General features: G+C 48.0%; 11 protein-coding genes across 11 annotated transcripts; 5 read left to right on the top strand and 6 right to left on the bottom strand.

Moving 5' to 3' along the window:
* Positions 1 to 1254: 1254 nt before the first annotated feature.
* FIESC28_05096 (uncharacterized protein) lies at positions 1255 to 1729 on the top strand (the record flags this gene model as incomplete). The annotated part of the gene is made up of 2 exons (XM_031159243.1): positions 1255 to 1315; positions 1371 to 1729. 2 exons carry the CDS (start codon positions 1255 to 1257, stop codon positions 1727 to 1729), a joined length of 420 nt encoding a protein of 139 aa, XP_031016743.1.
* A 607-nt stretch (positions 1730 to 2336) lies between these two features.
* Positions 2337 to 3247, bottom strand: FIESC28_05097 (uncharacterized protein; the record flags this gene model as incomplete). Its single annotated transcript, XM_031159244.1, has 2 exons — positions 2337 to 2671; positions 2728 to 3247. The coding sequence occupies 2 exons, from the start codon at positions 3245 to 3247 to the stop codon at positions 2337 to 2339; spliced, it is 855 nt and encodes a 284-aa protein (XP_031016744.1).
* Positions 3248 to 4433: 1186 nt separating this feature from the next.
* On the top strand, positions 4434 to 5765 carry FIESC28_05098 (uncharacterized protein; the record flags this gene model as incomplete). Its single annotated transcript, XM_031159245.1, has 1 exon — positions 4434 to 5765. One exon carries the CDS (start codon positions 4434 to 4436, stop codon positions 5763 to 5765), a length of 1332 nt encoding a protein of 443 aa, XP_031016745.1.
* A 423-nt stretch (positions 5766 to 6188) lies between these two features.
* Positions 6189 to 7889, bottom strand: FIESC28_05099 (uncharacterized protein; the record flags this gene model as incomplete). Its single annotated transcript, XM_031159246.1, has 1 exon — positions 6189 to 7889. The coding sequence occupies one exon, from the start codon at positions 7887 to 7889 to the stop codon at positions 6189 to 6191; it is 1701 nt and encodes a 566-aa protein (XP_031016746.1).
* Positions 7890 to 8733: 844 nt separating this feature from the next.
* Positions 8734 to 9845, bottom strand: FIESC28_05100 (uncharacterized protein; the record flags this gene model as incomplete). Its single annotated transcript, XM_031159247.1, has 2 exons — positions 8734 to 9450; positions 9501 to 9845. 2 exons carry the CDS (start codon positions 9843 to 9845, stop codon positions 8734 to 8736), a joined length of 1062 nt encoding a protein of 353 aa, XP_031016747.1.
* Positions 9846 to 10863: 1018 nt separating this feature from the next.
* FIESC28_05101 (uncharacterized protein) lies at positions 10864 to 13291 on the top strand (the record flags this gene model as incomplete). Its single annotated transcript, XM_031159248.1, has 2 exons — positions 10864 to 13070; positions 13123 to 13291. The coding sequence occupies 2 exons, from the start codon at positions 10864 to 10866 to the stop codon at positions 13289 to 13291; spliced, it is 2376 nt and encodes a 791-aa protein (XP_031016748.1).
* A 196-nt stretch (positions 13292 to 13487) lies between these two features.
* FIESC28_05102 (uncharacterized protein) lies at positions 13488 to 14184 on the bottom strand (the record flags this gene model as incomplete). Its single annotated transcript, XM_031159249.1, has 2 exons — positions 13488 to 13679; positions 13732 to 14184. 2 exons carry the CDS (start codon positions 14182 to 14184, stop codon positions 13488 to 13490), a joined length of 645 nt encoding a protein of 214 aa, XP_031016749.1.
* Positions 14185 to 14464: 280 nt separating this feature from the next.
* Positions 14465 to 15064, top strand: FIESC28_05103 (uncharacterized protein; the record flags this gene model as incomplete). The annotated part of the gene is made up of 2 exons (XM_031159250.1): positions 14465 to 14620; positions 14669 to 15064. 2 exons carry the CDS (start codon positions 14465 to 14467, stop codon positions 15062 to 15064), a joined length of 552 nt encoding a protein of 183 aa, XP_031016750.1.
* A 668-nt stretch (positions 15065 to 15732) lies between these two features.
* On the top strand, positions 15733 to 16688 carry FIESC28_05104 (uncharacterized protein; the record flags this gene model as incomplete). Its single annotated transcript, XM_031159251.1, has 2 exons — positions 15733 to 16471; positions 16519 to 16688. 2 exons carry the CDS (start codon positions 15733 to 15735, stop codon positions 16686 to 16688), a joined length of 909 nt encoding a protein of 302 aa, XP_031016751.1.
* A 118-nt stretch (positions 16689 to 16806) lies between these two features.
* On the bottom strand, positions 16807 to 19926 carry FIESC28_05105 (uncharacterized protein; the record flags this gene model as incomplete). Its single annotated transcript, XM_031159252.1, has 1 exon — positions 16807 to 19926. One exon carries the CDS (start codon positions 19924 to 19926, stop codon positions 16807 to 16809), a length of 3120 nt encoding a protein of 1039 aa, XP_031016752.1.
* Positions 19927 to 21037: 1111 nt separating this feature from the next.
* FIESC28_05106 (uncharacterized protein) lies at positions 21038 to 21501 on the bottom strand (the record flags this gene model as incomplete). Its single annotated transcript, XM_031159253.1, has 3 exons — positions 21038 to 21087; positions 21216 to 21322; positions 21485 to 21501. 3 exons carry the CDS (start codon positions 21499 to 21501, stop codon positions 21038 to 21040), a joined length of 174 nt encoding a protein of 57 aa, XP_031016753.1.
* Positions 21502 to 21978: the final 477 nt, after the last annotated feature.

A 21978-nucleotide genomic window follows, 5' to 3' on the forward strand; every position in this document is an offset into this window, starting at 1 on the left:
ACAGTGGGCTCAGCTAGACCTTGCGGTTCTTGTGCTTGATGCAATACAACGTCAATAGAGCTCAGACCACTGCCAGTTCCATGTCAATGATTTCCTTTTTAGGATCAAATTTTTGACGATTCACTGATGCATCGACAACGCAAGGAGGAATACGAGAAAAGACAGGTCTCGCCCCGGCTAAGCTTAACAGGCGAGACCCTTGAGAGATCGCAATCGAGAAGCGTGACTATACGGTATTAGGAAATATAGATGTTGAGCGGTGAGATCATGAGATCAAGAGATCAACGGTTTGGCATCTTGATCGAACCATAGAGTTTTGCATTGATGATAATAGAATATTCATGACAGAATATTTCAATTACAGATTAAAGTCAATGTGTAGCTAATTGGACCCTTAACGGCTACTCCGTATGACTAAAGGCATTGAAGCATTAGCAGCCCTGCATACATGAATGATACCCTTAATCTGGGTGAGTGAGTGACAGAGCGAAAGCGAACGCCAGCAAAAGGCACGTTACTTTGAATTGTCCACGGGACGACACTAGCTTGGAAGCTCACAAGAAATACGAGATCCATGGATGCTTCTCCTCCAAAAGCGACCTAACGTTACCCCACAATGGCCCAAAATTGGGGGCCATGACCGGCAGACAAGCCCCCTGTACGACGGGAAATTCTTCCTCTAGAGTCTGGACCACAGCGATACCACTGACGCCACGGCATTAACTTTTCTACCCGCTACTCAAAATAGCTTTTTTCAAGACAAGCACTAACCCAGAATACGGGCACTAAGCTGAGCTGACAGCAAACACAAATCCTTTACCCTCTACTAAGCTAACAACTATGACGATATGGAGAAAGATTAGTCTTGTCACTGCCTCCAGCCTCCCGGCCGATTTCTCGATTCGGATGTGGAGTTGTCTAGGTAGAGTCTAGCTGATCGTCCGAGGCTCGTGTCGTGATGATGGACAAGGCAGGGTAACTAGCTCAACTCACTAGTTCCCTGCCCTGTAAGTTCAGATGCAAGGTAGCATGGCATGTCATGGCTCGTTTCTCTATGCAAAATCTAGAAATTCTATGAGAGAACCTCAAGTATAAGAAGACTCCTCAGTCTCCTCCAAATATCACTTCTTCTCATCATCACTCTCATCAACAATCAACCACTCTCATCCTCTTCGAGCTTCCAGCCAAACAACTCTCACCACCACTACTACCTTCACCTCTTCAACTTAAACACAAACCACCACAACCGTCAACATGAAGTTCACTGGTATCCTCTCTGCTCTCGCTCTTACCTCCGCCGTCTCGGCCACCACTGGTAAGTTCCATCTTCATACACTCCAATATCTCCACTCAACTAACATACTCTTCAGTCTCCTACGACACTGGCTACGATGACAAGTCTCGCCCCATGACCGCCGTCTCTTGCTCTGACGGCTCCAACGGTCTCATCACCAAGTACGGCTGGAAGACCCAGGGCAACATCCCTACCAAGTACGTCGGTGGTGTCAACATCATTGCTGGCTGGAACTCCCCCAACTGCGGTGGCTGCTACCGCCTCGAGTACAAGGGCCGCAAGATCAACGTCCTTGCCATCGACCACGCTGCCTCTGGCTTCAACATCGGCCTCGATGCCATGAACGCCCTCACCGGTGGCCAGGGCTCTCAACTCGGCCGCGTTAACGCCCAGGTCTACCACGCCGACCCCTCTGCTTGTGGCCTCAAGAAGTAAACGGCGCAACTCTACGACTTTTATGAGATGCATTGGCATGGATAGCGGACATTTTAGAAATTCTTTCCCTCCTTAGAACTATGGGTTTAATACTTGGCATTGGCTGGCGTTTAGACTACGATTTATTACACACACATAATCTACCTAGATACATACACATACATACATGAATGAACATAGAGCTTAATTGCTTATACTCAACTACCTTCAAAGAATCTGAAAGTGAACTTGGATTTGAATTAGTCAATTAGCATATCTTGCCTAGAGTTACCCCGATCCAGACTATGCTTATATGCTCTGTGAAAAAAGATCTTGTGTCCGGTCTCTTAAGTAAAGAGATAACAGGAATGGCGAGAAGAGAAGAGTATATCGACCCTAAAACAATCCTCTGGCTTAATAGCTACGTATGTTATGCCTGATATTACCACCCATCAAATTGACTTTGCCCTCTGCCATCTATCGGGAGGATCTCTGTTCGTAACCATCGCTTGTTCGTCCTACCACAGCACCATACTTTTGAGGGTAAAATGTCCAGTTTCCACTCTCGACGAAGGCTTTTATAGAATGTTCACCTCTGGTGGACCCTGATATAAGCAAAGAACACTGGTTATGCGTCGTCATCGTAGTCGCTGTCGTCCTCGTCGTCACTTCTGAGCCATGGTGGAGTATGGATGACCGAGGGAGGAGGTGATAATGAACTGGTATCGCTATTTGACTCTGTTTCGTCTTGATCCATAGGCGTGGGTGGGGGTAGAGACGATCCGCATGAAGATAGAGGACTGTCAGTATCCATTTCCTGAGCTGGCGAGTTTTGGTGTTCGGGGTCGGTGCGGTGTGCGAGCTGAGCATCAGGAGACATAGGTGTGTACTCAGGCGTGCTTGGTGGAGGAGTTCGTGAGGCGTTGGCGGCATTGACAAAGCGTTCACCCCCTTCGTCTTGTTCTTCAGAGATAGTTAGCACACAAACGAATAGTCAGTAAGTGCAGCATATTCCGTACCGCTTGGTGAGTTTCTAATCCACACGGCGCACTGGAGCACTTCGACACGATGGATGAATTCTTCGTACTTGAGTCCATATTCCAGACCTCCGAATGGTATTCGGATCTCGCTTGGTGCTTTCAAAACAAAGGTTACGTTGTCGATTTGAGTCTTTCCGGCGGCAGACTCGATGACATCGATGAACTTGTCGACCAACCCGCCCTCGCCCTTGAACACCACACACTTTTGCTCTTTGCAATAACCCATGAAGTTATCGTCCAGGGGGTCTGATTTTCTGGTGATCTCCAAGTCTGTCGTTTTAGTTGTCTTTTTGCAGCGCGAAAGCTTTATCGAGATGTCGACTGATGGTAGGATGTGTAGGAGCGAGGGGGGTGGTGCTCTGTCTCGCAGATTTTTGGCATTTAGGTAGGCATCATAGGCAGGCTCGAGCACTGATGCACGAGATTTTGAAAACTGCGCTGATGATACATCCATAAGATGGCCGAGCTGATCCAGCTTGTCCTCCAAAATGGTGGTCATCTTGAAGTTGATCGTGTTGTGTTGTAAGGTCAGGTAATCAGGGTGTGCTTTCTGACAAGCAATCGCGGGCCGGATGATGATATACCTAGAAGCATAGATTGGTATTTAGAACGAAGAAGCAAACAATGTGGTTTCTTTAACCTCGAAGGTGCTCCTTGTTTAGGAATATTCACTCTATGCTCGAGGCAGCAGGCACGACTGGAGCTGCAACTGCAACGCACCTGCCGGCAGCTGCTACCCGGCGTCCAATGCAAACATAGGAAGAAACTCCTAGCATAGGTAAAGAAGTCACTGTATTGACATCTTGAGCAATGTATTGTTGTAAACGTCAGGTCTATTCTCAGTAAATAAACATACCCTTGATCCTGGCATTGTGTAGTTTGCATTTTGGAACAAGGAAGGAACCTAAATGAAGATAAAAGACAAACTCATCCAAGAACAAACAGATAATACCGACCAATTACGATATTGACATAGGCCTTTGATCGTGTTAGTACATATTCCCCTCGATAAGGAGCTTGCGCAAAGACGATTCTCTTCACTCCGCTACAGTTACAACACCATTGTGCTTGTCTATGAATGGAAGCATTGACGCTATTATTTGTATAGGACGATTGATATTCAACGTAATGAACTAAGAGATTGTGTTGACCGCCAAACTATTGATAGGAGGCAGTGGTTGCTTGCATACTGAACTAACACGACCACTCTATAACCGCGAATCTAGGAATATCACCCGCAATTACTTCACAATACAAGTTCACTTACGCTCAATCTCTTCAGCCAAAACACAACCGAGTCTGTTTGATATGTGCTCATTCCTCGCGGGTTATGGCAGAAAGAATAAGCTGACTCATTATCCTGTAACCTTCCGTAAGAGTGTTTACACTCGAAACACCAGCTTTATAACTACACGACAAACAACAAATACAATTATGCATACAAACAAGAAAGCATCCAATCAAGACTGTCCACCTTCCAGTCTGTGACCGGGATAGGAAGCGAGTCCGAGTCGGTGACGTGCCTTCCCGACGTGGGGTAATCCTAGTTCGTCATAAGATCGTAGTTTGCATTCGCATTGATCAACTTCCTTCCGAAATGTTTCCCTGTAGCAAAACTTGATAATTTCTTAATTCTAGTGACCACCAAATTAAGTGATGTTTGCAGTTTTCTTATGGCGTTGACGATGCAGAATCTTCCCAACGAGCTCATCGCTCATATCCTCAGCTTCCTCGACTCTGAACCTGATTTACAACGACGCATTTATCAAGACCCTGGCAAGCTTTCAAGACCTGTATCGTCTGGACCGGATACGCCCCTCAAGAATGCTTCATTAGTATGTCGGCTTTGGAGAACTTCTGTGATAACTTCTTTGTTTCGCCATGTCGTCTGGTCGTTTTGGCGTTTCTATAAACCAGTCGCACAAGACATCGCATCCGAGATCGAGGTTCTGAGTTTCATACGGCGCAATAACTTGGCATCAATCGCCGAGAGCTTTACTATATTGATTGATATTCCTCGGGGATCGGGACAGAACCGATATGCCGACGATCAATGCTGGGGAGTCTTACCTCCTGCGGTGAATCAGCCAGAGAGGCCCGTGTCTTGGAATCTCATGTGGTCTGTCCTGGAGAATCAGCATAACAACGAACTTGCCAGCACAAGAAGCGACGAGGATAGAGCGCGGACTCATTGGGATAACAACTGGCTTTGGCATACCATATTCGACGTTATAGACCCCTTGCGCGTCACCTTGGTCAGCTCGATAGACATCCTCGCCTCGCTTCTGAGTCGAACCGTCGACTTGTCGAGTTACTGGGCTTTCAACAGTTCCTATTATGTCATATCGTTATCACGACCATCTCACAGTATCGAGCAAAAGAAAAGATCAGATCTATTACCGTCGCAGCTTTCTGGCCTACGAAACCGCATCCCTTGCGACCTATTTCACATCAGAGACTGGACTTCGCTTCTTATCAACGAAGGCTCTTTCGCGCCTGTCTATTCGACATATGAATTCTTTCACTATTCAGCAGCAACTCTCCTCCCTGCCATATTTGACGCCTCAGATCCTTCATTCAATGTCATTTGCGAAAACCTCAAGTCCTTTTCCTACATCGCCACGTTCCCCCTCTCTCACCACATTTCCGACTTTCTTATCCCTAACTGTCCACCTGTCGAACACCTTTATGTGCAGCTCATGCCCAAGAATCGCGACTTTTGGGAGAGCAGTAGCCTTGCAAGAGTAAATCTTTCCGATCTATGGCTTGAGTGCGATACCTCGTACGCTCTATTGGTGCGTCAGATGTTAGAACCTATCCCGCAGCAAGGCTGGCAAAAGCTGAGAATGTTTGAAACGGGCGACACGCCAGCAGAGGGTGTTTGGGGGATGAACTCATATGATGCGCATATCAACGGCGCAAATGGGTGGAAGGAAGAGCGTGGGGGCGTTTTCGTGAAGGACATCTCCCAGAGCAATAGTGAGGAACAAACTGTGGAAGATGGAGCGCAAGTATAGGTCATTGCATCCATGGTTTACCTACGATCGCTCTTGGGCGCATGATGCTTGTCTTAGCTAAATCGGACTGGTTCCGCCAAACATTATACCACCTCAAGTTCAGGAAGATACGAGAGCGACTTGAATGTCATGTAAACGAGTGCATAATGATGGTGTGATCATTTGTATCTATATGATCTATATCGGATGCGAGGTCTATCACTCGACGTCCCCATGTATCAGTCCAAGTTATAAGCCCTTGGTAAGCTTCAGCCATGAAACTAGTTGTACAAAAAGCCAAACCCAAAACAAACGCCTCTACATGCACCATGTAGTCTATCTGAGCCAACTGGCAGTATGTGGTGAATAACACGAACCAAACTGCCACCACCTCTGCCATAACCGTTCCTCCAAGCCCAAAACGCCATGTAAATAAGAAAAGATTTAGTCGTCGTCACTGTCGATGTCGCCATCCTTGTCGCTGTCTGTGAAATCCGCAATAGGCTCCCTCGCTGCATGCTCCTTCATCTCGCGATATGTACTCCACGTCAGACCTAAGAAGGCCACGATAATCATTGCGCCTCCGACAATTGCTGCAAAGCTCAGGGGCTCTCCAGTAATAAACCAATCGACAATTGCGACTAGGAAGATGGTGAGTAGCGCAGCTACTGATGACAGAACAGGCGATGTTAGGGAAATAAGAACGAGGAATGATCCGCTGAAAGTGGCGTTGGAAAGTACAGCAAGGAGAATGAGCCAGCAGGTCGAAGCTTCAGGGATCTCGAACTTTTCAATGTTCAGCCAATCGAGGAGAGGAAGAGGAATCCAGAGGACCGTAAGAGTGAAAAGACCGATCAAAGAACCGAACGTGTTGGCAAAGATCATGCCTCGACTGGGTGAGCAGCCCTCAGGTGGGCACGCATATCGCTTGTACAAAACCTCATAAAGGCCATACAGAACGGAACCAATACCGATAACTAGGTTACCAAAGAATCGGTTTCCAGCTTCGACACTCTCGGTTCCCTCCTTGGTATCACCATAAGCAACAACAAGGACACCACCAATAGCAATAAGAACAGCGACTGATTTATCGAGACGCAGCGGCTCGTGAAGTATAGGGACAGAGAAAACGTATGCAAAGAAAGCGGAGCAGTTGTAGATCGCCGTTAGATCCGAGGGCGTGGTCAGACTAACAGCAATGTACCAACTCAACCCTGCAACAGTCAAGGCGCAAGTGATAATGGCGGTGAAACGAACGAAATAACGAACAGGCCGAGCGCGGTGTCGGATCGATATGTGGAATACATCGAGGGTCTGCTTCTCGATCATAATGGCAGTAGTGCGCAATTGATGCTTGTGTCTTTTCCAGAAGACGGGCCATGGCACTTCACGCTTCTGGAAGCGCAGGATAAGGAGTTGAACTGGCCATAAAACAATCCAAGAACCGTGAGTGAAAAACATCATACAATAAGCTTTATCCCACCCAAGGTTATGCTGGATATGTGCGCTCAATTCTGTCTGGACGCAGAAAGCGATTAAGCTGACGATAAGGAAGAATCCTGCGTACGTGTAACGCTGCTTGGTCGAGTCCGCGGCAGCTTCGGCAGCGGCTTGAGGGCTACGGCTGCGCATCGTGGACCGTCGGCTCAAACTTGGTCGTCCCATTATCTCATTTGGATGATAGGGAAGATCGTCCTCGCTGGATCCCCTTGATCCCTGGCTAGGTCGTCGTCCGGTTTCGCTGGTAGGCGAATAGCCAGCGCGACCGCGCTCAGGGTCATCTTCCTTAAAAAGAAGGGGTTCTCCAGACTTACCACCGCCATGACGATGGTAGTTTGGGCGACGCTGGTCATTGGGATTCATATCGTCCAGCTCCAGCCACTCGCTATCAGACTTGGACTTGGACTTTGTATTCTTATTGCGATCGTGGCGTTTCGTGTCAAGATCGGAAGCGTCGCTCGGATGGTCGGCGGTGCCACGGGCGCCAACAGTTCTTGGTTTGGCAGTGGAGGATGATGCCGGTTCGCATGTGGTATCGTCACTGGAAGAAGTGGAAGAATCTGAATCTGAATCCGAATCTAGGGATACTCGATCGCGACCTTGCAGAAGACTAGCCTCTTGATCTCTATTATTTCGGCGAGACATTTCAGGTAAAAGGGAGGGACAGGGCAGATATATAAAAGAACGATAGGGTACAGTACGACGGTAAGGAGTGAAACGGCTTAGCTGGATCTGGGGCTGCACCGGGTGTTTCTGGAGATGGGATTATCGAATCGAGGCGTTGTATTGGATCTGTGGTATGTAAAGGTGGTGTTGAAAAGCAGCCATGGATTGTCCATGGCGGAGACAAGCGGGTCCCAAGACCCCATTTTACAGGGGCCAACTTCGCAGGGGACCAACAGCGCGGGGAATTGGATGGCACGGGGGGAACTAGGGGTGCCGTCATCGTTCAGTTGGGCCTGCAGATGGAGGGGATCTTGGCTCAAAATATTCATGTCGCTAGGTTATCGCGGTTAGAGATTCCAATTAAATGACTCGACCGTTGAACGTCAACTGAGTAACATGGTAGCCATGGGCATAGATAGTACTCAACATTGGTGCTGGCCTGCAAATAAAAGATTACAGGGTTGAAGCTTATCCCCCACTGAAAGGTCACTACAAAAGTACAGTAGACCTGCACATGTACAACAATAACAGGTTTTGACCCAAATACCCATGGATCTTGCTAAATCTTTGCAAGATCTGATTGCGTGCTACTCTATCGCTCAGATATCATGCCTAATGCCAAGGGCGTCACACCAACAAAATGACGCTTAAAAGTCATGTGCCATCTCACTTTCTCCCCACGCGCCCCCAATCCCAAGACATGTTCATATGCAGTATCACTATCAGATACAAGGAACTCGTTATGCTTATCACTAAATAAAGTAGGCAGGCAAAAGCACGTGAGCTTCAGTCAGAACGTTAAATATTACTATCTACTCCCAATTTACTTGGCCGACTTGCCAAACAGAGCCTCGTGGACATCATAAGTGTACTCCAACTCCCCGTGCCAGTAGTTGGCTGTGTCTGCCTTGGAGTATAACCAGGCCTGGTCAAGTGCCTCAACCACCTCGTCGGGCAAAGGACCCTTCTCAAGAAGTTCTAGGTTTTCCTCGAGCTGCTTCACATTGGACATGCCGAGAATGATTCCATCGTTGCCATCCTTGATCTTGAGCTTGGAGTGGTGAAGCATCCATCGCAGCGCAGTCTCAAGCATGGTCAGGCCATTCTTCTCCACGGCCTGCTCAATAACATTCAGGGCCTTGAATGTGCTCTCTCGGAAGTATCGCTGTCTGTAAGCGTTTCCGATTCCTGACTGATCCGAGAATCGACCAGTCTCAGGCTTGATGTCCATCGACTTGATCTTGCCGGACAGGAGACCGCCAGCAATGGGGTTGTAAACGACGATATCGAGACCGTATCTTCTGCAGGCCACAAAGAGCTCTGCCTCAATAGAACGGGTGAGGCAGTTGTACATGCCCTGGTAGACAGTAGGACGGACCCAGTTGTTGTACTTGCAGGTCATGACGACCTCGGCAACCTCGTATGCAGTAAAGTTGCTGATACCAAAGTTGACAAACTTTCCATCCTTGTGAAGCTTGTTGATAGCCTCAAGGGTCTCGGCAAAAGGAACACCACGGTCAGGACGGTGGAGGTACAGTAGCTAACGATTGCATTAGTCGCTTGCAGTTTCTTTGTTCGGTCTCAGCTTACATCAATGCAGTCAGTCCCGAGCTCCTTCAGACTGGTCTCGACTGACTCAATGACCTTGTCATAAGTGTTTTGACCAGGCTCCTTGGGATACATGACCTTCGTATCCATAGTGAGTCCTCTCTGTTTCCAGTTGGTCTCTTTACCAGTCCATCCCTCCTGGTTACCGCCGACATAGATACGGGCGGTGTCAATCTCATGGTAACCCTTGCCTTGGAAGACATCGAGCGCCTTGTTGAATGTCTCGGAATCAAAGATACGAGCGTCGAGCTTCTCGCTGCCAGGAGGTCCAAAGGTCATGAGACCCAGGATAACACGAGGCTTAACGCTTTGGGGAATGAGAGGCATTGTGGTGGTGAAAAGTATTATTGATAAGTATCTATTGAGATATAAGGCTCAAGGGAGGACAAAGAGAGCTTTATAGTCACTCAAGAGAAGATAGGGCATCGGAGATGTGACTCCTAAACTCCAGCTCCCCAATCTATCATCACATCCTCGACTCACCCCCACCAACAACGAGCGGCTTCGGGCGGGGTATGTTTCGGTTGAAGTCAAATGAGCGTCACGGCAAACGATGCGGCTGAGGCACCCGAGAAGTTTGTTTACTGGCTAGAGGGGAAGGATTGGTGGATTAATGCTCCGAGGTCATTGGTGAGAGAGTGAAAAGGGATCGGAAGCTCAAGCGAGCTTTTGGTTGTTGTAGCTTCATGACGTAGGTCTTTTTTGTTAACATCTGGCTTAGCTATCGATATCTACTTACGGAAGGCCCGATGAGATCCATGGATTGAAGAATTTGGGTTGATCAAAAACAAGCAAAACTCTCAAGGTATTCGGAGCCAATAGATTGCCCAGTTAATATCTTTGCTCGATAGCTTAGTACTTTACTGTTCTGTCTCATTCAACACGGAGATATAGATATAGAGCCTATTTTTACTTACATGTATCAGTGGTAGAACAGATTACAAAGCCTAATTAGGTGACAACACAGGCTACCTTTAGAATAGATGTCCCTATAGTTTCATATGTTACAGCTGTCGGAGCTAGAATTATTATTACCGATATACCTAATGGCAGACCCATTGAAGTGGGTTGGGTGTTCTTAAAGCAAGAATTGATACTGCCAGATAACGGATTGAGCACAATCGGATAATCATCGGCGACAAGCATCCCGCAATGTTAAACCTCCAAAATCACAGCTTCGCGATTGGAGATTTAGATTTCCAAGATCCCGAATTGTGTCGAAACCTCCCACTTCCACTTGTGAATGCGACGTTTCAAACATGCTTTTGTAAGGACAATTAAAAATGGACAGACACCAATCAATGGCTAATCATATCAGTTCCTCTTTTACATAGACTAATACATCATGAGGGCGCAATTGGCCCGCCATGCTCGACGGGTCCTTATCCAGCAAGTCCGATCCCCGTCTTGCGCCGTCTATTCCACTCCTCTTCGCCGAACACGATTACCCAGAACGATAAACAATGGCTACTCACGGCGATACTTCCTCGAGGCCCTCTTCGCCAAAGCACCCAGAGAGATTCGCCAACCCGAATTCGAACCAGGATGGCAGAAGATTATGGTATGGAGGAGTCGCATGCTCGACAACTTACGTCCTCCACCGACAGAAGAGCTTGTGCAAGCATGGAGGTCTTTCTTTGAGGGAAAGTCGTCCAGTCGAAGGTCATTGAACGGAACACAGGCAATGCAATGCAGGCGACTACTCGAATATCTTGTGAATGAACGAAAATTTCCTATTCAAACAAAGATTGAGGTCGCCGATCTCACCAAGGCCCTCAATGTTCTTAGCACACTCCGACCTCGCGAACGAACTTCAGAACACCTCATGCTAGCGAACGGCCTCTGGAACGCCATCCATAATCCCGTGATGCACGAAAAGCCCTGGACGACTCGCGGTGGACTATGGTGCACTTATATCAATGTGCTGTGTCTATATGGTGGATCGAAGGATGCTCTCCAAATGATTTATGATAAAAAGGACGAGGCCATGAAGCACTGCGAAAAGAAAACGAAAAATCCGATATTATGGATGTGCCAGGGATTAGCTCAAGAAGGCCACGGAGAGGATCTTGTTGAATTCGTTGAATGGGCGACAAAGAACGGCTATCCATTCGAAACACATATTCAGCGTGTGTTGGTTTCTTTCTTTGCCCAGAGAGACCAGATTCAGGAGACGAAGTACTGGTTCGACAAACCCCTTGAATCTGGAACCCGCCACAACCACATTATACCCCTGGTCGCTCACTTCGCTGCCCGCAATAACCTCCAAGAATGGGCTATTCCATATTTCCTTGAAATAGGTGAAAGGCTTTCCGAAAAGCCGGACAAGAACTACTGGGATAGCTTACTGCAGGCGATTCTTATCATCGGAAAGGGTCTGCCCGAGGTGGAACAGATGATGACCAGGATGGAAAGCTCACATGAGTCTTTCAAGCCCAACACGGCCACCATCAACAATCTTCTTCGAGCTGGACTTGAGTTGAAAGACATGTTGTTAGTCGAAGAGATTCTTTCACTCGGTACTGACAAGGGCATCCCACTCGATGGTGAGTCTCACCTTATTCTTATGGAGATGCGACTTCAAGCGGGCTATATACCTGGAGTCCAAGCGGCATACAAGAAAGTGACACACTATGAACCCTGGCACGTCAAGCCCGATCTATGGTGGGACTTCAGTCAACTGGTGAACGAGTTCGTGATGACTCTCACTTCTCAGTCGACGCCAAACTTCAAACTTATCGGTGATATCATCGAAACGTGTGAGGAGAATCAAATACTTCTCGAGCCTGGCACAGTCGCTGCCCTCTGTATTCGATTCTTGGAGAATGAGCAGCATTATGAAGTGATGGACATATTATCAGTTCACGCTTTTCAGTTCAGTGCGGCAGAGCGAGAAACTATCCAGGAGACTTTTACCAACTTCTGTGTGGATCTCAAAACGAGCACTTCAAGAGCTTGGAACGGATATCAAATTTTGCGACAGTTCTTCCAAGACCTCAGCTTCGAACACCGTGTGCAGCTTATGGAGGCCTTCTTCGATCGAAATCGTCCAGATATGGCTGCGCATGTTTTCGGACACATGCGACAACATCGAAATAACGACTACCACCCTAAACGGGAGACATACATCACTTTCTTTGAGAGGTTCTCAAGATGCCCTGATGACGAGTCTCTGGAGATTGTCCATAACATGCTGAAGATGGACACCACCGTGGTACCCAATACTAAGCTTTACACTTCCCTCATGCTAGCCTACGCATCTTGCGGCAAGACTAGTCAGGCAATGGACTTTTGGCAATCAATTACAGCCTCGGCAGAGGGACCATCCTATGCAAGTCTGGAAGCAGTATTCTGGGCTCTTGAGCGCACACCAAGAGGTTCAATTCAGGCCCACCTCATCTGGAAGCGAATCGAAAGCATGGAAATAGATGTCCCTGCTTCGGTCTACAACGCCTATGTCGGTGCTGTCGCTGGTAGTGGAGAGCTAGAAAAGGTTCAGGATATGTTGATAAGGATGAGCGCGGTGACAGGGGACGAACCAGATGCAATGTCGTAAGTTAAAAACCACCTTTACCGAGATAATAACACGACTAACATAAAACAGGCTGGGCATTGCCTTCAACGCTCTTCCAGGACAACAGCCACAAGCAGATTTCAAGGCATGGGCTCAGGGGCGTTATCCTGAGGCGTGGGCCGCTCTCGAGTCCAAGGGCAAGCGACTTAACAGGGATTCGCTGTGCCAATACAAGCTCAAAAGGATAATGAGAGCTTGAAGTGTATCAAAATATGTCACATAAAAAGAAAGCAAGAGATGTGTTGGATGTAGACAAGTGTATCAATATGTTACATAGAGGTTTGAGGTTGTTATACATAAGACCACAAAATAATGATCATGACATCATCCCATTTAACAGAACGCCAGCGCAGGAACAAGTCGTTTCCCTTTTTCTTTTTTTATATACGACTGTTCTACTTTTGGCGTTGGAAGAATTGGTCGCGGAGCATCTCGGGGTGGGCGTGCACGCTGGGGTAGATACCCATGCCCTGGACTCGGCGAACCATCTTGGCCACCTTGCGCTGGTTGACAGGTCGAAGACGGGTGAGGTTGGAGTGGTTAATCATTCCAGATGAGGTCGTGAAGTGCTCAATAAGAGAGAAGTTCTAGGGACAAGTTAGTGTTTGTTTATAGGATGCCTTGCTCGTATAAACGCACCTTGTACATATCGAGAGGGCTGATGCCCAGCGCATCGACAACATCGTTGTTTCGCACTGATCTCTTCCTCCACTTCTGCATCTCAACAGGACTCAAATCGTGAGGCGAGTAGACATCACCAGCCTCCCATCGTCGAGGCATTTGCTTGAGGAAATCGTTCGACATCTTCTGGTTCTTGAGGAATTCCATCTGTGCTGTCTTCTCCTGTGTGTACGAGGCGGATCGCGACTTGAATCGCTCTATAAGTCTAGCGGCAGCATCTCCACGGGATGGCTTGTATGCTTGACCACGGTTATGGCTGCTGTTGTTGAGGTTCGCAAGGCGATGGTTGTGACCTCCTGCTGAGGCATTGTGCTCGCGGGGGGCAGCGACCGGGGCTGTAGTGGAAAAGGGTCGAATGACGGATCGTGCAATAGCCGAAGCTGTCGAGGGAGTTGGTAGTCTGGGAGGCATTTTGGGCGGTCGCAATTGAATCCGACGATTAATATGGCGGGTTGCGAGGCTAATTTTGGTGATGTTCAATCGTTGGAGGTTTTTCGACGGGGCGGAATGCGGCGGGGTGAATTCCGCGTCTCCACTCGGATTTTATCGTCTGCAAATTGAACCTTTAACTTTTGATAGCGGGACAGCAACTATTTACTCTACCAGCAACTGCGACGACGCAAGCACAAAAAGACGACAAGACGTCTCATAATAATTCCTTAATAACTAGCGACGTCGAGAAACCGATATCATGGTCCGAAAACTCAAGCATCACGAGCAGAAGCTTCTGCGAAAGACAGACTTCATCACATACAAATCCGATGGTGGTCATCGCGACAAGGCCGTCGTGCGACGATACATGATCCAAAAGCCTGAGGATTATCACAAGTACAACCGTCTCTGTGGTGTACGTGTCTCTTATCTCAAGCGCATCAACCCTTACTAACAATCGCAGTCTCTGCGCCAACTCGCCCATCGTCTATCTCTCCTCCCTCCCGAGAACGCAACCCGCCGCAAGCACGAGGAGCTTCTCCTCAACAAGCTCCACGACATGGGCATCCTTAACTCCGCCTCCAAGCTTTCCGCCGTCGAGAACCAAGTTACCGTCAGCGCCTTTGCGCGCCGCCGATTGCCCGTCCTTATGACCAGACTGCGCATGGCCGAGAATGTCCAGGCTGCGACCAAGATGATTGAGCAGGGCCACGTACGCGTGGGAACTGAGACTGTTACGGACCCTGCTTACTTGGTTACGAGAGGCATGGAGGACTTTGTGACATGGACTGTGGGCAGCAAGATCAAGAGGAACATCATGAAGTACCGTGACCAGCTTGATGATTTCGAGCTGCTGTAATTGGGTATTGGTTGCTGAAAAGAGCATGGGGAGAAAATGCATTGGACGATTGGAGTTTGGGCGTCTTTGTATTGTGATCTTCGAAGGGCTACTATTACGATGAAGCTCAGCAGTTGAGGGCGATAGTTCTATATCTATCAAAGTTTTTTTTTTCTTCTTTTTTTTTTCAAATTTATGCTATCTGTTTTTATATCTACGGTTGCAGTAGAGCAGATTGCGAGCAGGCCTTTTTCATGCATGGCTTCTTAAAACCATTGCCCACGTTTTCATTTCTGTTTATTCTTAGCTATCTCATTCAGAAGGCACGGAGAACGAAGTGAGGAAAGCAGAGGGAAGGGTCTCTCATGCCATCAAGCAGGGGATGGTTAGGGAGATCTTTAATAGCTCAACAGCCGCAGCATATCTTACTACTAATTCACCCTCCTACCTGCAGTAGCTACATGGATGAGTGGCATGAATAGACCATACTGATAATGGTGAATGCCATTAGAAGCGCCTTCGGCCCCGCCCGGCTCCGTATCCGGCTCGCGGAAAACTTACAAACAGAGCCGACTTCCGGGTGGGCGTCCAAGTCCCCCATCTTCCTATATAAAGCGATCCCCTCCTCTTTTGAATGTCACACCACTGGCACGTATTTACAGGTCTTGTCGCTCAGATCATTGCCCATCATGGCTGTTCTTTCAACTCTCAATGAGCTCGTATGGCAACTCATTGACCCTTTTCTGTTCATGGGCATAGCTATGCGCTTCCTCCCTAGTACGATTCTCGAAGTTATCAGGAATAGAGATTTCCGTACTTTGCTCTCACCATCGAAATTCAAGGAGGCATGGTGGGGGAACTTTTGGGCGTTTATAGGTCCCCAGGTGAAAGCCAGCGCAGAGAACAAAGTCATTCCACTACTTGAAGGACGTGTGAAGAATGGCCGCATGGGAGATGAGATCGTAGAGAGGCCTATCAATGGAGTTGTTCTTGAGATTGGTGCGGGGACCGGGATGTGGGCGGATGTGTTTGCCAAAGTCAACGTCGGAGTGAACACCGATGAAGATGCCGATGGGGAACTCAGACGAAGAAAAGGAGAGACTGGTCTAACTCGTGTATATGGCATCGAACCAAACCCGAAATCTGCAGCAACTTTGCGACGACGAGTGAAGGAAATCGGGCTTGATGGCGTTTATGAGGTTGTCCCAGTGGGCATTGAATCTATCAACGACCCAAAAGCCTGGGACGGCCGGATCGAACCAGAGAGCGTCGATTGCATTGTCACTATTTTGTGCCTCTGCAGTATCCCTGAGCCTGAGAAGAATATCAAGCTTCTATACCAGAGTCTCAAGAAGGGTGGTCGATGGTATGCTTATGAGCATGTGCGTATGGATCCAAGCGACGGCTATTTTCTGCGCATCTACCAATGTGAGTCAATAATCTTCTTTCGGAAGGGCACTTTCTGACAGGAATAGGGGTCACTGGGCTGGTATGGTCACAAGTCATGGGTTCATGCCGAATCTGCCGATCAACAGGCAAATCCTTGAGAGAAGCCGGACCATGGGAGAAGATCGATCTGGCGCAACCTGTTGGAGAGGCAAGATTCAATCTTCTTCCCCATATCCTGGGAACATTGACCAAGTAAAGATGTGCGAGGATTTGGGCAACGACTGTGGTATGATTGATCACCGTGGGAGCTAGAACTGAAAATACGAGTTATGCATTATGAACATAAAGGGTATCAATTTGAAAGCATTAACGCCTTACAACTCATCATCATCATCGTCATCTGACAGGAAGATCGAGGTTCGCACACTAGACCCTGCAAGCTCCGTCTTGACTTTCTTCTTGTCCTCCATTTTTGTGCTGACAATTTCTGTCTTCACGTTCTCCGTCTTGACGCTCTCTGTCTTCACGGTCTCCATCTTCAAGACCTTCTCCTTGTCATCATCCTTCTTGATATCTTCATCTTTGAGGATAGGCTTGATGTCCAATTTCTCATTTTTCACATCGTCCTTGACCTCTTCCTTTGCATCTGGATCACGAGTCTCATCTTTGGCAACGTCTTTCGCGTCCTCTTCTTTGATGATCCCTTCTCGGATGAGCTTGGCTTCTCTTTTCTTGTAGAATAGATCTAGACAGTTTCGCCTTGCTTCCTGTGTCCAGCTTTCCACCACAAGTGCAAATTCCGTTGCGTTCGCAAAGCCAAACTCCTTGGCCATCTCGCAGAAATGTCGCAACATAACCTCTTCAGGGGGGTTGTATATGCCATGTAAGCCTTGGCCACGCTCGTTACCAGTATCGGCGAAGAGAGCACTGTTTCCCTCGCCTGTAGAGTACGAATTCATGGCTGCCCGTCGCGAGAGTTGTTCTTCGATCTTGGACGACCCAATTACCTCACTATTGTCGTGTGTATACTCGACACCGGCAGAAGTGAGGATGGCTTGTATCGCATCGCTGTGGGGCTTTTTGGCCTTTTTAGAGTCCAGTATCCGCTGCTGGTTCTCGGACGTCAGGATCGTGGCAAGTTGACTCATGCCACCGTCCTCGCTGTCTGGTTCTTCATTCTTGATCACACCCAGATCCTCTCCGTCCTTGGCTGCCTCCTCCATATTGACATCAACAAGATTAACGCCCGCTTTGGCTTCGGCAATATTGGTTTTGTTGACGATGTCCTGTAATAAGCCGCTGTCGTTGTGGTATGTAAAGATATTGGCGAGTCCAAAGATCTCACCCTTCCGAGATGTATCCTGCTGCACACCTTTGAAATAACGACGTTCGGATGATGCAGTGTAGCCAATGTTGGCTTGCTGCTGCTTATAGATCTGACGCGCGTAGACGATTTCCTCGACAGTTCCAAGTGAAATGAGACGAAAGACTTCGACATCGCGAGTCTGGCCAATACGGTAGGCTCTGTCTTGTGCTTGAAGGTCATAAGAAGGATTCCAGTGAGGGTCGACAATAACAACCTTATTCGCAGATGTAATATTGAGACCAACTCCTCCAGCTTTGGTTGATATGAGAAACACGAATTGCGTCGGGTCAGAGTTGAAAGTATCAACAACCTCCTGGCGCGCTTCGTAACTCAAGGAGCCATCCAGATAACTGACAGTATAGCTCGTGTTGGTGAAAAGATGCTGCAGAATACGGAGAAGCCGCACACTGTGAGAGAAGACCAACACCTTATCGCCGTTTGCATGCCAGAACTTGAGCAGTTTCTTCAATACTTTCCATTTTCCACAAAATTCGGGGTTCACCAGATTCTTAATCCGGTCCCGGTTATCGTAGATGTATTTCCAGGTATCAGGCAAACAAGTTCGAAGCGTGGTGAGGTCCGACTCGTGTTTCGGCTCCAGATCAGTAGTCTGTGGTACAAGAAGAGTCAGGTGGTTTGCAAGCTTTTGCAGGACCATCATGCTAGGGAACACGATGCTCTGCCATGGCTTTCCATTAGAAAGGAATTTATCACAACACCACCCTCTCTTACTGCCATCACAACAGGGGTCCGAGAGATGTCGAAGAAGCTCGATATCCGCACTGTCAAGAAAGTTCTCGTAAGCATCCCTCTGAAGGTCCGTCAAGGGGCAAAAGACAACTCGGTCAGTCTTCTTGGGCAGTTGCTTGGCTATGATAGACTTCATTCGCCGAAGAAAGTATTGTGGCAGAAGATTGTGGACCAGTTTGTCGGCTGTTGTCCTCGCCAGGCTGAGCTGAGCCACCGTTGCATCATGAGACTGGCCGACAGTCAATGGCTTGGTTACTCTTTGCGTCCATTCAGCAATTGCTCCAAAGTGACCGGGGTTGGTCCAGTCCAGGAGTGTCCATAATTCTTCGTATCGGTTCTGAATTGCCGTGCCAGTCAAGCCAATACGACACAACGCGTTGATCTCGTTCAGAGCCTTGGTGGTCTCCGAGTACCTGTCTTTCAATCTATGGCATTCGTCGGCTATGACCGCATCCCATTGAACCAAGTTGACAGAACTCCGGCTGTTCTTGTACGTGTCGTAAGTGGTGATCATAATCTCGACTAGACCTGCACGGGCTGTGCTCAAAGCATCCTCTTTGTGTGATCCATGGAACAAGTCAGTATGCCACCATCCCCAACGATCCAACTCATTCTTCCAGTTCATAATCAAAGAACCAGGGCATATTATCAGTATTCTCGGGTACCATCTTTCAGGGGACTGGCGAATCTGTCTTAACCGTTTGGCGTCACGTTCATCACCGGTTTTACCAAATGCAACGGTCAAAAAAGCAGCCACTTGTACTGTCTTTCCAAGACCCATATCATCGCCCAGTATACCACCTTCTTGGTAGACAAACTTTCTGTGAAGAAATGATACACCAGCAACTTGGTAGTCTCGAAGGTACTGTGCAATGGATGCCGGAATAAGACCTGCGGATTGTGGCAGCTCAATATCTTTGTATGGTCGTGAAGGCTTGATACCGCTACTCTCAGGAAACTTTGGTCGCTCTTCTAACTCTCTCAATCTCCTCGTTTCTTCGAAATGAATTCCAGAATAATCTGGAGGAACCATCAAAGCAGCGTCATGGTGAAGCTTCTTCTTATTATCAAACTTTCGCCTGCGCTCGATGAGATATTGGGGCAAATCTGCCAACTCAAAGTCCTCCTTAGGGGCTTCATTCTTGACTTCAACATCATCTCGGCCCTTCTTTCGTGTTGACTTGCGCTTGGCGCGTCGCTTTTTTGGCTTCGTAGGCAGATCATCCTCGTCGCCTGTCCACTCGACCTTCTCTTCTATCTTAGCTTCATGTTTTCTTTTGTGGGCCGATTTTGAAGCAGAGGGACTATTATTTTCAGCCTCCGAAGCTGTGCCGTCATCGTCAAGTATTTCTATTACTTCCGGCTCTGCTGGAGGCATGGCGTAAAGTGAGCGTGATGGTTTAAAGACATGGGTTGGCTAAACGCGAGGCAACGCGTCACGATCGTCATACAAGGAGCGAAAGCACGTGACCTGGTTAACACAAGCTCTCCTCGGCAGGTCAACTAGCTGAGCGAATCAGCGGCTTAAAAAAAAACGCAATAAGTTGATATGAGTTTAAGCGTTTAAGCTCAAGTCCTAATTAGCTATCTACCATTCCTCAATTGTTCCCAGAGGACATTTAGTCGCAGTTGATATGCATAAAAGAGTTAAAGACAACCTAGCTCCACATTCACCTTCTTTTGGGCTCAGAAAATAAACTGCACCGCCACAAAGATCTGCTGCAAATACCCTCGTAGCTTCGCTTCCAAATTCAATTGATCCTTTCGCCAATCGAAAACTCTGAATCCTTCAGAGAAGACTTCAATGGATAAGTTGGAAAGAAGACAGATTGTGCCTGCTTTCCAAACCTTCATAAAAGACCGAGACTACTCAATATATAATACGCGTATTGAGGCTCTCGAATTAGTGTAGTGCTTAAACTTGACAAGACCTTGGTAAACATAATGATCAACGGTTAACGTTAACCGGAGACAACAATAGCATACCCATGCTGCTCATCTACCGACGCTTGCAGGGCGGGTCTGCCAAGAAGACTTGGCCAAATGACACTCGGATCATACACAATGCAATGCGATCATCAGGACAAGCAATCAATAGTTACGTGATAAGAAAACGTTGGATTGACGGGTATCGAATTAATTACTAAAAAGCCCAATGCATTATGCTTTGAGAGCCAATCCAGCATACGCCTCCATCCGCAAATAAACAAAGAGAAATAAGGAACTCAAATCGCGTCCATGCCTGTCGTAAAATCGGCGTGAGGTATCAAAGCGAAGGAAAGGTTGCGCAACTAGACACAGGGCCGGCGGCAGACAGCGGATGCCCGGTTGACTCGGCAGTCACCATTGTCTTGGCTATTAGACAGAGTGTCGCATGGTCAAGAACAGCGAATGGCTGGCCAGTTGTCGTAAATGGTTGGCGAGCGGGGCAGCAGTCATTAAGCTATCTTGCAAGCGCCGTAGCCCTGAGCTGTCAAGTGCGGCCTGGCTTAGTACTTCAGAATGATGTACAGAGCGTGGATGATACCGGGAATGTAACCTGAGAATGTGTTAGTCAAATGCCGAGCAACGCATGGATGTAGAATTGAGTGGTAGCGTAAGCCGCCTACACCGCGGAGGGTCCGGATGCAGAGAGCTGAAAAGAGGTCGGTGTAATAAGTGACTTACCCAGAATGGTGAGGAGGATGTTGATGAAGAAGTCGGCACCACAGCCACGCTCGAGGAAGACACCCACGGGAGGGAGGATGATGGCAAGGAGGATCTTGCAGATGTCGCTGAAGCCAATGTTAGTCCATGTCTCGATGCCTTCAGTGTTGTTCCCATATTCTCAACAGCTCGACAAGTCCATCCTGAGATATCTTGCGACAGCCTTAACTGCGGATCGCTCGGGATGACGTCGTCGCTCAAGTCGAGAATACTGGAAGGAATTGCCTTACCTAGCAGTGAAAGGCATGTTGTCGGTTTTTGAAGACGAGGTATTACTCGAAAATGTGTGCGGTAGGTTGTTGGAGGAGTTGGTAGAACTTTGTTAGACTGTGAATTGTTATGGGTGGAAGAAAGATGTGGTAGGTTGGAGGGAAACGAAGTCTTTTATACAAACGCCGTCATCCAGGAGCCAAGCACAGCATAACATCACATCGCATCACACGCAAACCTAAGGAAGGTACCTACCTACCTGATCACCCCAGGCCCTTCCACCTTCCAACTTTCCCTGACCAAGCAACAAATGACAAAACCCAAATGTCCGCGCAACCTCAACCGCACCTTCCTCTGGGCACTGCGTCATTGACTTACAGGGATGGGGCAAGCCACAGGAACGATGTCTAAGTAAAACTGGCAGTCAATCAGAAGCCAGTCGTCGGCCAAGCAAATTCTGCCCTGCTTGGTCAGTTTTCCCGCCTGACCATAAAAATTATGAGTACGTACATAC

The sequence above is a fragment of the Fusarium coffeatum genome (assembly GCF_003316985.1).
Source record: "Fusarium coffeatum strain FIESC_28 chromosome Unknown BRIP53273_contig_110, whole genome shotgun sequence".
Taxonomy (NCBI): domain Eukaryota; kingdom Fungi; phylum Ascomycota; class Sordariomycetes; order Hypocreales; family Nectriaceae; genus Fusarium; species Fusarium coffeatum.